The sequence below is a fragment of the Macrotis lagotis genome, chromosome X (assembly GCF_037893015.1).
Source record: "Macrotis lagotis isolate mMagLag1 chromosome X, bilby.v1.9.chrom.fasta, whole genome shotgun sequence".
Classification (NCBI taxonomy): domain Eukaryota; kingdom Metazoa; phylum Chordata; class Mammalia; order Peramelemorphia; family Peramelidae; genus Macrotis; species Macrotis lagotis.
Window position 1 is genome coordinate 639652765 of NC_133666.1, and position 14087 is coordinate 639666851.

General features: G+C 37.7%; 1 protein-coding gene and 1 long non-coding RNA gene across 4 annotated transcripts in view; one reads left to right on the forward strand and one right to left on the reverse strand.

Moving 5' to 3' along the window:
- RASAL3 (RAS protein activator like 3) overlaps positions 1-1077 on the reverse strand; it is a 20318-nt gene extending 19241 nt beyond the window's left edge. For all 3 annotated transcript variants that reach the window (XM_074204304.1, XM_074204303.1, XM_074204305.1), the window contains exons 1-2: positions 1015-1077; positions 443-785 (exon numbers count right to left, since the gene is read on the reverse strand). In XM_074204304.1, the coding sequence (XP_074060405.1) occupies positions 443-782 (340 nt within the window). In that variant the 5' untranslated portion in view covers positions 783-785; positions 1015-1077. The remainder of the gene's footprint in view (positions 1-442; positions 786-1014) is intronic.
- The window catches only part of LOC141500823 (uncharacterized), a 15491-nt gene extending 1885 nt beyond the window's left edge, over positions 1-13606 (forward strand). Inside the window, exons 2-3 of the long non-coding RNA XR_012472049.1 lie at positions 479-722; positions 13038-13606. This is a non-coding gene — a long non-coding RNA (uncharacterized LOC141500823). The remainder of the gene's footprint in view (positions 1-478; positions 723-13037) is intronic.
- Positions 13607-14087: the final 481 nt, after the last annotated feature.

Genomic DNA, 14087 nt, shown 5'->3' on the forward strand with positions numbered 1-14087 from the left:
TGGCTCTTTCCCTTTATCCTGTTCAGAGAGGAGGGAACCCAGGCATCTGGCTTCCCAGTCAACCTCTTTGGTTTGTAAAAACCTAGATTGACCTGTGCTTTGAGATAGGATCTAAGAAGGTATTTAAGTGGGGCAAGGGTTGTGGCCTGAGGGACAATAGCCTGAGGACAAGATTCCACACCACCACCACCACCACCACCACCAAGAGAATTCTGTTTTGTCTATGTTTTGGGATTTACAGAGAAACCTGGAGATTGATGAGCCCATAGAACTCCTCACCCCTACATTGGACCTTTACAGTTAGCCCCTGGGGATGAGGAAAACCTTATAAGGGGGATGGAGCTTTGGAAATGGACAACAAAGGTAGTCCTCTCTGAGGCAAAGGACAATGGATTGACTATTCTTGGCTATCCAAGCACGTTGTGAGCTAAGTCATCCTTACCCAATGCCTCTGATTCTGGTGCTTCCTCCTGTTCAGATCCAGACACCTGCTCAGGTACCTGATGCTGACTCCCAGGGCGAAGATACTTGGGGAACTTCCAATTCCAGCCCCCTCCTGTCTCCTTGGCAGAGGCAGAGACAGCTCGGCGGAAGAGAGACCGTTGAGGGGGTCTACTGGCTGGAGGCTCTGAGGTCTCAGGGTTACTCAGAGCTCGGCCCCAGCCTTGAAGCCGGCCCCATCTGGAGGCCCCTGATGACTTGTCTCCTCCCAAACGCCAGCGGTAAGAACTTAGTGGGGAAGCAACCTTGGCCTGGGGCCCTGGCAGGGCAGGCATCTCCATCTCCTATGGGGACAGGAAAGAAGAGTCAGACGTGGAGATGACCATGGGGATCAATTACAAGATGACATGGGGGAACAATAATTCTGAGAAGTCAATCCTCAGCCACCCTGTATCCCTGCCCTGGCTCAGACTCCCAACTCATCCTGCTCCTCATCCAAAGATCCCTGTTCATAGTTCTGGGTTCAGCTGAAAGATCCCTGCCAGGAAACTTTTTCAGCCCCATTATCCTTACCTCTGTTTCCTGCTGGGCCCCTGAGTCAACCACCCCAGGGACTACCCGGCTTCCTTGCAAGTGAGCCCTAACCCCACGTGACACCCCCTCCTTTGCCCCGCCCCAACCCTCAGGCCATGCTCTAGAGTTCTTTAGGGAACCTAGGGAGAAAAGAGGTTAAGATTGAGGCTGACACAAGAAAGATGAAAGTATGATGAGGGGTAAATTGAGGCAGAGTTGATGGAGGAGGAAAAATTCAGTGGTATAGTAGAAAGACCTTGGAGTCATTAGGTCTGCGTTCAAGTTCTGGCTCTACTTTTTACAAAATGTTTGATCCTGGGCAAGTAACTTAATTTCCCTGAGCCTCAGTTTCCTTTTCTGTCAATGAATCCAAGTACTTAAGAGCTTATTATGTTCCAGATGGAAATTGTGATAGGTATTAGAAACATAAAGACAAAAATGAAACAATATCCAATCTGGAGCTTACATTTGTCTATAAAATGAGGGAGGTGGATATCTTGTCTAACATTTTGTGAATCTGAGATGGATAAAAATGGTGTGAGTGATAGGTAGGAAATAAGAACTGTCTCACACACACACACACACACACACACACACATATGACTTTAAGGTCTGCAACAACATATACATTTGGCATACATTTTCTCATAACAAATTTGTGGTAGGTACTATGAGTCTAAGGCCCTATCTTAAAGGAGGGGATATAAGGGCTTATGGTAGTTAGGTAGTCTGCTGGCAAATGTCAGAGGTAGGATTTGAACTCAAGACTCTTCTGTCATTATGTCTAATATATTTTCCACTGCACCATGAGAAATCAGGGTGGAAATAGTCAGAGATGGCAGAGTGATAGAATTGGGAATTAGAAATATTAGAGAAGGTACTTTGTTTAGGATATAGTGGGTGTTTGTAACAGAAAGAGATCAAAAGGGTGGGAAATATGGAAAGAGAATGGAGATGGATATGGAAGGGTTGATCAACTGAGATGGTAAGAGGAATTAGAATGAGGAGGAAATAATGAGGAAAGACAATACTATAGGGAGTCAGAGTAAAGTAGAGAAGAATAGATTGAAAGGATATAATAATAAATTGTGAGGATGGGAGATGTTGGATAGAGATGGTAGAGAGAGAGAGAATAGGGATGGATAGAAGAGGGCCATGTAGGAGAAGATCCATGTGGTCATGGAATCTGATATCTTAGTTTTCCAAGCTTAAATAGAAATGGATCCCTGCAGGCCACAAATTGACTTTAAAATCACTAATTAACATTATTTATATGCATTTTTATTTATTTTGTTAAATAGAGATAATAAAGATAGAGAGGGTGGGATAGAGTAGGGGAATAGACAGGGAGAGTGGAATTGATAGAGAAGGAAAGAGAATATGAGAAGAGAGGGCAAAAAGAATAGAGAGGGTATTGAGAAAAAAAGATGAAGAAGCAGATGGAAAGAGTGTAAGTAGCTACAGAGGGAAGGGTGGAGAATGAATAGAGAAGGTTAGTTCAAGAAGGTGAAGGCAATAGAGTGGGGAGAAGAGTGAGAGAGTGGATGGATTTAGAGGGTTGGAGGGTAGAAAGAGTGCTGAGAATAGGAAATGATGAATAGAAGTAATAGAGGCAGAGAGTAGAGTAGGGCAGTGGAGTCAAAGACAAATAGAAAGAGATCCCTGTGTGCCACACCTTGACTTAATAAACCACAAATTAACATTATATGTTGTATTGTTTTATTTATTTTGTTAAATAAACTATGGAGATGAGAGAGGATGGGTTAGTTTAGGGGAAGAGAGGATGTAGAATTGCTAGAAAAAAGAAGAAAAGAGGATTAGAGAAGAGGGGCAAGGGGAATAGGGAGGGTAAAGAAAGAGAGAGTAGGGAAAATAGGTGTGAATAGCTAGAGGGGATAGGGAGTAAAGAGTTTGACTATTAGATAAGAGATAAGAAACAGAAAGGATAGGGGAAGAGAAGGTGAGGAAATTGGGAGATAGATAAGAAAGAGATAAGGTGGGAGAACAGATAAAGTACAGAAAATTAGGAGAACCAGAAGGGGAATGAAGGAGGAGTTCCTAGAGGGAGAAAGGTACTGACCTGATAGATATTTCAAGGTGAGAAGGTTGCAGGAAAATTAGATGTTCCAAAGAGAGGAGACTCTAAGACCTGAGGGAAGTTCCAGGGTGAGACAGCAACTGAGGCATGATTTTGAAATCCAGAAAATCAGGGACAAATCTGGGAAGAAAATGAAGGTTGGCTGGCATGGGCCCCTCCACAAAATGGAGGCCAACTTAACAATAGGGGATGGGGGCTATTTCATGGTGAGAAGACCTGTTTGCCCATAGAATCACAGAATCTCAGGTTGAGGGGTCTCAGGAACCATCTAACTAACATGCCAAATAGGATTCTCTTCTATGACAGGTAGGTGTCCTCTCTCAGTTTGAAGGCTTCCAATGATTATCCCTCATTCTCAATCAATTGCACAGTGTCAATCACTGTGACTACAAAAAGTACAGACCTTGCTTTCAAGGAATTTATAATCTATTCTTTTTTGTTTGTTTGTTGTGAGGCAATAGGATTAAGCTACTTGCTGAAGGTCATACAGCTAGTAAGCACTAAGTGTAAGAGTTTGGATTTGAACTTCAGGGCTGGGGCTCTATCTACTGTGCCACTTAGCTGCTCCTTTACTCTATCTTCTAGTCTCCATATATGATCAGCCTGATTCTTTTTTTCAGGTCAAGATGCTTCTTGTACTCAATTCATCACTGATAATATTTTGCATCCTTTTATATCTATTCTGACTTTGCATAATCGTTTTGATAGATTACAATTTTGCTTACTTAGGACTATGTTGTTCCACCTTTTGTAGCTTTAGAGTGCATTAGAAGATTTCATTTTTTTTGCCAAGTCTGTAATTTCATCATTATGCAGGGCTCCCATGGAGGATCTTCTTTTGCCAATGCATGCTGGCACCATCTCTGAGTTGTAGTTGATAATATTCAGAAGAATACAGATTATTATGACATAAGCTTTAATACCTTAAAACTATACTAAGACTTTTGGGAACTTTAGTATCATTAAAAGATGAGGTTTTGTTTCAAGGAAGAACTTAGGAATCACTAAAAACATTGTGTCATTTTCCAAGAGCAATACAGCCCACTCTTTTCTTCCTATTTAATTCTGACCTACTTTCTGCTGTATCTAAGTATAAGGAATACATAGTGATAGACCAACTCAACACCCAGTTGCATGTCACAGTCTAACGGTGGTTGTGGGTTGAAGAAGTTGGCCAAGGAACTAGCTCTTTTCACTCTGGCTCCACCCTCCTGTGGGTGGTTCCACCCTTTCTCAGCTCTTCTCTTCAGACCCTAGTAGGCTTGCCTTTATCTTTAATCAATAGCTTCATTCTCTCTGAGGCCATTGGGACTTAGGGGCAGGTCAGAGTTCTGCCCTGGAAGAGATCATGAGAAGGGAAGTTGCTTGAGGTCACTCTTTCAAACAGAGCTGCCTCTTGTTCACTTATCAAACCCCCTCCCACCAGAAAACTGCCAGTTTACCTTATGTCCAGGATGATCTGAATTCACACATTTTTCTCTGCTTTGGGGAGCTATAATAAAAGGGATCAATAAAATCTCTTTTGTTCAACTTGAGCTCCCAGCTGGTAGTCTCAGCGATTACAGTGATTAGAAAAAGAATCTATTTCTCTCTCTCCTTTTGAGTCCCTGTCAAGTCATCACCTCCCTCTTATCTGTATTTAATTTATGAGGCACATATCCATCCATCCATGCACAGATTCACATAAAGAATAGCATCTTAGAAAAACTAGTTTCTTCTGAAAACATGTGGCAAATACATAAAGTGAACAAACTCTTAACAAAGACAGTCAGAGGACATGAGCTCAGGATGAGAGCCACAGCAATGTAAAGGCTGGAAAAGGAAAAGTAATGCCAGTTTTGTTTCTAGCAACAGAGCAGCTACAGCCCATCTGTATCTGTCCCATTTGGTTTCTGCATATGTCAGCTAGGTACTTGCTCTATGTTTCCATTATCAGGACAGCTACAATGGCTACTCTAGATAGGTACCCAATATGGTTAGTCTCCTGTCTTCTGTTCTCTCTTAGTCAGACTCCAATCAAACCAACTTTGGAAATTAGACTGAGGCATCATGGTTGAAGCTGTTTGGGTACAGAGGCTATAGCAGGGACAAGATGTAACCTGTTTCCCCACAATGTTATGCCTGTGGTCTCCCTCTCTGCTATGTTAACACTGCTTTTCCAGAGCTCCTGATAGCCGCTTCCTCTTGTGAGCTTTTAGTCCTCCTCTCTTCCTTTGAAATGGGAGAGTTTCCTCTGATCAGTTACAGTCTCATAATCCTCAGGGACTCAAATAAATAGGGACTGAGTAATTTTTATCCAGTGGTAGACTCTGATCTCACCTGGAATTGCAGTTTGGATAATAGATGATTCTTGTCCACTTGGTTTTTCTAGTGTATATTGTTAGGCAGTGCTAGTTCTGCAGATTCTGAAGCTTGATGACATTGAGTGATAAATCTTAAAAAGAAGCACCTGTAGGACCTCACCATTCTTGTATGTTCATTTTTGGGGAGAAATTATTTATTTTTAGCATTCCTTCCTTTTTAAATTTTGAGTCCCAAATTCTCTCCCTCCCTCCCACTGCCTCTTCTACAACTGAGAAGACAAGCTGTATAATATCAATTATATGAGAGAAATCATGCAAGATATATTTCCATATTAACCATAATTTTAAAAAATCAAGAAAAAGAATGAGAAAATCATACTTCAATTTGCTCTCAGAGTTCATCAGTTCTCTCTCTGAAGACAAATAACAGTTTTCATCATGGTGTTTCAGATCACTGATCATTGTATTGATCAGAGAAATTAAGTGGTTCCCAATTGATCATCATACAATATTGCTGTTACTATGCACAATGATGTTCCAGTTTTTCCTTCTTCACTTTACCTCAGTTCACATATAACTCCATCTCTATGTTTAATTAATATATATAATATATACATTTATATAGTCTTCCTTTTTTGAACCAATTCCAATGGCAGTGCCTACCATCTCCCCTATTTCCCCCTTTATTATAAAAGCTCTTTTTTGTGTGCCTTTTATGTGAGAAAAATTTCTCCATTTTACCTCTCCTTCTCCCTTTCTTCCAGTACATCTTTCTCTCTCCTTCAGTTTTAAGATTATAACACAATTGACCCACACCCATGCCCTCTATCTATATAAACCCTTTATAACTCTCCTCATAATAATAAAATTCTTAAGAGTTATATATATATATATATATATATAAAATCTTTCCATTTAGAAATATAGTTTGACTTTATTGATGGTCTTATAGGTTTTCTTTTATGCTTACCTTTCTTTGCTACTCATGAGTCTTGTGTTTAAATGTTAAATTTCTATTCAGCTCTTGTCTTTTAATCAGAAAAGCTTGAAAATCTTCAAGTTTTTAAAATATCCATTTTCCCCTGAAAGATTACACTCAGTTTTACTGGATAGATGATTTTTGGTTGTAATCCTAGCTCATTTATCTTTCAGAGTATCATATTCTAAGCTTTCCATTCCTTTAATGTAGAAGCCACTAAATCTTGTATAATTCTGAAAGTGACCAAATGTCATTTGAAATATTTCTTTTTGGCTGAATGCAATAATTTCTCCTTGGGGTGGAGCCAAGATGGTGGAGAGAAGCCAGAAAATTGCCTAAGCTCTTTCAGCTTCCCTCAGAAACAATGTTAATCAGACTTCTAAGTGAATTCTTGAATGATAGAATTCACAAAAAGACTGAGTGGACCAATTTTCCAGCTTAAGATATCTTGGAAAAACTCAGGAAAGATCTGTCTCATTCAAATGAAGGGAGAGTATGGCCCAACACAGTGAGGTATAGGGAATGTCAGAGAAAGGCTCCCAGACACAGTACAGATCAGCAGCCAAGACCCCTAGGTCCAAGTTCAGCAGGCCAGTGGCATAGTAGGCCAACTAAGACGCCTCCAAATCCAGTGTAGAAGGAAATTTGCAAGTCCCAGAACCCCAGTACAGCTGGTGCAACTAGACCAAGCATACCCAGACCAGAGGAGAAGCCACTAGCTTTTGAGAACACCAGAGGGTGGAAAGTTAGTGAACAGGCCTCTGACACCCAGTGCAAGAAGCTTGGGATAGTGTCCCTCCCGTAGCCCAGGAACAGAACTCATGGTTTAAAAAACATGAACTAGGCTAAAAATGAACAAGAAACAGGAAAAAACCCTAACCATAGAAAGTTATGGCAATATGGAAGATCAAAACACCATCTAAGAATATGACATTTGAAAAAAGGCCTATATGTGAAGAGGGGAATATGAATTAGTGTTGAGTTTGGAAGAGCTCAAAAAGGATTTTAAAAAACCAAGTGGAGGGATGGCTAGATGGTGTAGTGGATAGAGCACCAGCCTTGGAGTTAGGAGGACCTGGGTTCAAATTCTGTCTCAGACACTTAATAATTACCTAGCTGTGTGGCCTTGGGCAAGCCACTTAACCCCATTTGCCTTGCAAAAACCTAAAAAAAAAAAAAGTGGAGGAGGCAGCTAGGTGATGCAGTGAATAGAGTACTGGCCCTGGAGTTAGGAGTACACAAGTTCAAATCCAGCCTCAGACACTTAATAATTACCTAGCTATGTGGCCTTGGGCAAGTCACTTAACCCCATTGCCTTGAAAAAAAAATCAAGTAGAAAAATTGGAAAAGAAACTAGAAGTATGTAAGATGGAGTCAACAGCTTGGAAGAAGAAGCACAAAAATTGAAGAAAATAACTCCTTCAAAAGTACAATTTACCAAAAAGACAAAGAAAACAGCTCTTTAAAATTAGATTTGGGCAATGGAAAAAAGAAAACAACACTTTAAAAATGGAATTGGCCAAATAGAAAAGGAGATGTAAAAGTTAATTGAAGAAAATAATTATTTAAAAATAGATTTGAGCAACTGGAAGCTAATGACTTTATAAGACATCAAGATTCAGTCAAGCAAAAATTTAAAAAAAAATGAAAAAAAAAAAACAGAAGAAAATGTAAATACATAATTGGAAAAACAACTGACCTGGAAAATAGATCCAGGAGAGGTAATTTAAGAATATTGAACTGTCTGAAAGCTATGCTAAAAAAAAAAAAAAAGCATGGACAACATCTTTTAAGAAATTATCAAGGAATATTGCCCGGATATCTTAGAACTAAAGGGTAAAATAATCTTTGAAAGAATCTACTGATTATCTCCTGAAAGGGATCCCAGAATGAAAAGATCAAGGAATTTTATAGCTAAATTCCAGAATTATCAGGTCAAGGAGAAAATACTGTAGACAGACAGAAAGAAACAATTCAAATGTCAAGGAGCCAGATTAAGGATTACACAGGACTTGGCAGCTCCAACATTAAAGAACTGAAGGACCTGGAATATGATATTCCAAAGGGCAAAGCCTGGATTACAACCAAGAATCAACTACCCAGCAAAACTGAGCAAGCTCTTTCAGTAGAGGAGATGAACATTCAATAAAATAAGGGACTTTCAATCTTTCCTGACAGACCAGAACTGAACAGAAAATTCAATCTTCAAATACAAGACTCAAAAGATTGATAAAAAAGCAAACAGGAAAGAAAAAATTATATAATATTAAATTGTTAACATCTCAAAATGGACTTCAGTCAATGTAATTCTTTAGAACTGTATCTCTTAGGGGCAGTTAGGTGGTGTAGTGGATAAAGCACTGGCCTTGGGGTCAGGAGTACCTGGGTTCAAATCCTGTCTCAGACACTTAATAATTACCTAGCTGTGTGGCCTTGGGCAAGCCACTTAACCCCATTTGCCTTGCAAAAAAACAAAAAACAAAAACAAAAAAAAGAACTATCTCTTTTAGAAGGAGTATACTTAGACAGAGGGTAAGCATAAGTTGATTATGATGTGATGATATTAAAAAGGTATGATTTTTTTTGTTTTTGTTTTTGTTTTACAAGGCAATGGGGTTAAGTGACTTGCCCAAGGTCACACAGCTAGGTAATTAGTAAGGATCTGAGATCTGATTTGAACTCAGGTCCTCCTGACTCCAAGGCCAGTGCTGTATCCCCTGTGCCATAAAAAGGTATGATTAAAAAAAGAATTGTACCACAAAAAAAGAAAAGGGGGAGGCCCAATAGGATAAATTACATCTAATGAAGAGGCACAAAGTAGAGGAAAAGAGGGACAAGGTGAGATTTACTTGAAATTGACTGTCATTATTGATTCAAAGAAGAAAATACATATAAACTCAGTTGGGTTTGGAAATTTATCAGGGAAGCTAGGTGGTGAAGTGGATAGAGCACTGGCCCTGGAGTCAGATGTACCCGAGTTCAAATCTGACCTCAGACACTTAATTACCTAACTGTGTGGCCCTGGGCAAGCCACTTAACCCTATTTTCCTTGCAAAAAAAAAAAAACCCTAAGGAAATTTCTTTCTCTACAAGGAATTAGGAGGGAAAAGGGGAAAGAAAAGAGGGGAAGGACTCAATAGAAGGGAAGGCAGATTGAGGGAGGTGGTGGTGAGATGCAAAAGATTGATGAGGAGAGATAGGTTGAAAGGAGAGAGAAAAGTTCAAATGGGGAAAATAGGATGGAAGATAATAGAGTTAGTAATTAAACTGTGAAGGATAAACTTTTTCCTAAAATGAAAGTGAATAAGAGAGTGGATTAAAAAATCAGAGTGCTACAATATTTGTTTACAAGGAACACTTTTGAGGCAGAGAGATGCACACAGAGTAAAGATAAAAGGATGGAGCAGAATATATTATGCTTTAGCTGAAGTTAAAAAAAACGTAAAAAAAAGGTAGAAATCCTTATCTCTCAGATAAAGCAAAAGCAAAAACAGATCTAATTAAAAGGGATAAGGAAGAAAACTACATCTTCTTAAAAGGTATCTGACACACTAAAATAATATCAGTGCTAAACAAATATACAAATCAAGTAGTATAACATCCAAATTCTTAGAAAAGAAGTTAAATGAGTAATAAGAAGACACAGGCAAAAAAAACTGTACTAGTGGGAACCTCAACTTCCTTCTTTTGGAATTAGATATATTTAACCCCAAAATAAAGAAGAAAGAAGTTAAAGAAGTGAATAGACTTTTAGAAAAGTTATATATACTAGACTTCTGGAGAAAACTGATCAGGGATAGAAAGAAATATCTTTTCTTCAGCAGTACATGACACACAAAAATTGCCCAGGTATTAAGGGCATTAAAAACCTCAATCAAATGCAGAAGGGCAGAAATATTAAATGCCTCATTTTCAGATAATGATGCAATAATAATCACATGTAATAAAAGACTATAGAAAGATAGACTAAAACTTAATTGAAAACTAAATAACAATTTTAAGGAATGAATGGATTAAATGATAAATCATAGATCTAAGGCAGTGATAATAATGAGACAATATACCAAAACTTGTGGGATATATCCAAAGTAGTTATTAGGAAAAATTTTATATCTCTAAATGCTTACATGAATAAAATAGGAAAAAAGATCAATGAATTGGGCACACAACTTAAAAAGCTAGAAAATAAACCAAATTAAAAACCCCCATTTAAATATCAAATTAAAAAATTCTGAAAACCAAATGAGAGATTGAAAGTAAAAGGACTATGAACTAATAAATAAAACTCAGAGATGGATTTATGGAAAAAATCAATAAAATAGATAAAACCTTGGTTAATTTGATTTTTAAAAAATGCAAGAAGAAAACCAAATTACCAGTATCAAAAATGAAAAGGGTGAATTTACCACTAATGAAGAGGGGAATTAAAATGATAAATTCATATATATTTTGCCCAAGTGTAGGTCAATCAATCTGACAATCTAAGTGAAATAGCTGAATATTTACAAAAATATAAATTGCTCAGATTAACAAAGGAAGAAATAAACTACTTAACCCCATTTCAGAAAAAGAAATTGAACAAGCCATCAATGAACTCCCTAAGGAAAAGAATCTCCAGGGCCAGATGAATTCACATGTGAATTCTACCAAACATTTGAAGAATAATTAATTTTAATTCTATATGAACTCTTGGAAAAAATAGATGAAAAAGTAATTCTGCCAGATTCCTTTTATGTCATAAATATGAGGCTGCTATCTAAACCAGGAAGAGCCAAAACAGAGAAGGAAAGTTATAGACTAATTTTCTTAATTAATATTGATATAAAATTTTAACATAAAAAAGATTATAGTAATTTATCTCCAGGATAATATGCTGTGATCAGATGGAATTTATGCCAGTGACGTAGGGTTGGTTCAATACTAGGAAACCATCAGCATAACTGATCATATCAATAACAAAGCTAACAGAAATTATGTGATTATTTTAATAGATGCTGAAATAGTTTTAGCCAAAATATAATGCCCATTCCTATTAAAAGCACTAGAGAATATAGATATAAATGGAGTTTTCCTTAAAATGATAACCAATATTTATCTAAAACCATCAGCAAGCATTATATGTAATGGAGATAAGCTAGAAGCATTCTTATTAAGATAAGGAGTGAAACAAGAATGTCCATTATCATCACTTCTATTCAATATTGCATTAGAAATATTAGCTTTAGCAATAAAAAAAGAAATTATAATAGGTAATGAGGAAACAAAACTCTCAACCTTTGTACATGATATGAGAATCCTAGAAAATAAACTAAAAAACTACTTGAAGCAATTGACAACTTTATCAAAGTTGCAGGATATAAAAATAAATTCATAAAAATCATAAGCATTTATCTGTATTATCAACAAAGTCTAGCAGCAAGAGATAGAAAGAGAAATTACATTTAAAGTAATGTTAGATAACATAAAATACTTGGTAATCTACTAGCCAAGACATACCCAGAAAGTCAATGAAAACAATTGCAAAATACTTTTCACAAAAATAAATCAGATCTAAATAATTGGGAAAATGTCAATTCTATCTAATTAAATTCCTATTCAGTGCCAAGCCAATCAAACTACCAAAAAAAAATATTTCATAGAGCCAAGAAAAAAATAGTAACAAAAATAGTAACAAAATTCATTTGGAAAGGTTAAAAATATCAAAGAAATTAATGAAAAAAATCAAAGGAAGATGGCCTACTAGATCTAAAAGTATATTATAATTTGACAGTAATCAAAGCTATTTGGTACTGGCTAAGAAACAGAGTGATGCCATCGGTGGTGTTGATTAGATACAAAAAAAAATAGTATTAAATGACTTTGGTTCTTGTCCTTTGTTATTGAAGACCAAAATGACAACACTATGTTTGAGACAAATTATGGTTTTTCCGACTTCAGCTGAGCAGACCAATTTGAGCTTGGAATGCGTTACCACAGGTCGGGCGCAAATAGTCCATGTGAACACCTGGGGTGGGTACTCTAAACTTAGGTAACTCATATAGTGGCATTCTAACAATATTCCCAGAACATTGTAGTTCTACTCTCTGTAATAATGTTGGAATGTTAGGCAGTTTAGCTTGAGAAAGCACTTTAGTGTCTGGTATCTTCTCCTGCTAGGTGATCTTCAGAGTCTAAGACAATTTAAATGGAAGTTATTAATTTCCTGACAAGGAGCAGATTTCACAGGCTTAAAACAATGAGATCAGCACAACGGCTCCATAGACCTTCAGTTCTGTAGTCTGTTTGATACCTCTTCTTTCCCACTCTTTCTTTTGGAACCACCCAAACACTGAACTAGCTCTGGTAATGCATATGTCAACTTCATTATCAATATATGTATCTCTCAGGAAAGTATATTGTGCTCTAGTCTACCCAGGAAGGGCTCCTGGTCCTTTGCAGCTGCAAGCTAGTGCTCTTTTCTGCTTTGGGATTGTGACCAGAACCCCTTCTCCCTTGTGATTGACCAGTAGTACTTCTCTCCATACTTGATCTATGACCTAGAACTGTGTATGGGTAATAGTTGCCAATCATCACCAGCCACACCCAGCAAAGGGTCCCCTGTAATCTCTTTTTGACTATTGTCTTACCCCCTTGTTCTCTCCAGGCCAAGACCTCCAGAAAGTGCTGCTTCTTTGGACTCCAGACAGATCTCCACCAGACCTCCATCCTGGCATTACGGATTTCTCCTTCCTACCTCTTAAGTTTATTTAGGCCAGAAAATATATCTCACTCCTATTTTTTGTTGACTTTGCCACTTCAAAATTTGATTTACAGCATTATTTTAAAGTTTAGAGGGAAATGTTGGGTAGGTAAGCAGTGGCCCCTAATTAATATCTTGGCTTCACATATAGAGGAGGTTCTTAACATGTAGTCTGTGGATAGATTTGGAGTGATGGTGTCTGAAATCTTGGATGAAGAAAATATCCTTTAGCCAAGAAGTGGCCCCTAATTCATATCTTGGCTCCACTTATAAAGGAGATTCTTAATATGTAGTCTGTGGATAGATTTGGGGTGATGAAATCTTGGATGAAGAAAATATCCTTTATCTTTGTTTCAATGTAACAAGTTTTCTTTGTTTCTGTGCATTTAAAAATACCTTTTTTGGGGGCAGCTAGGTGGCGTAGTAGATAGAGCACCGGCCTTGGAGTCAGTAGGACCTGGGTTCAAATCCGATTTGAGACACTTAATAATTACCTAGCTGTGTGGCCTTGGGCAAGCCACTTAACCCCATTTGCCTTGCAAAAACCTAAAAAAAAATACCTTTTTAAAAAAAATGGGGTTAAGTGACTTGCCCAAGGTCACACAGCTAGGCAATTATTAAGTGCCTGAGGCCAAATTTGAACTCATGTCTTCTTGACTCCAGGGCTGGTGCTCTATCCACTGGGCCACCTAGCTGCCCCTAAAAATACTTCAATGAAAAGGAGTCAAATAACTATTGCCAAGTGATCAAAGGGGTCTGGGACAAAAGAAAGGAACCTATGGTCTATAGGGTTCTTTCTCTTATTTATAATCTACTATGGACATCCTTCATGACAGCTGCAAATACTTTTAATAAATAATGCAGAATTTCAGTGTCAGAAGGAAGCTCAATGGATTTCTAGTTCACCTCATCCTACCTCCAAAAAATTCCTACTATAACAAACTCAACAAATGA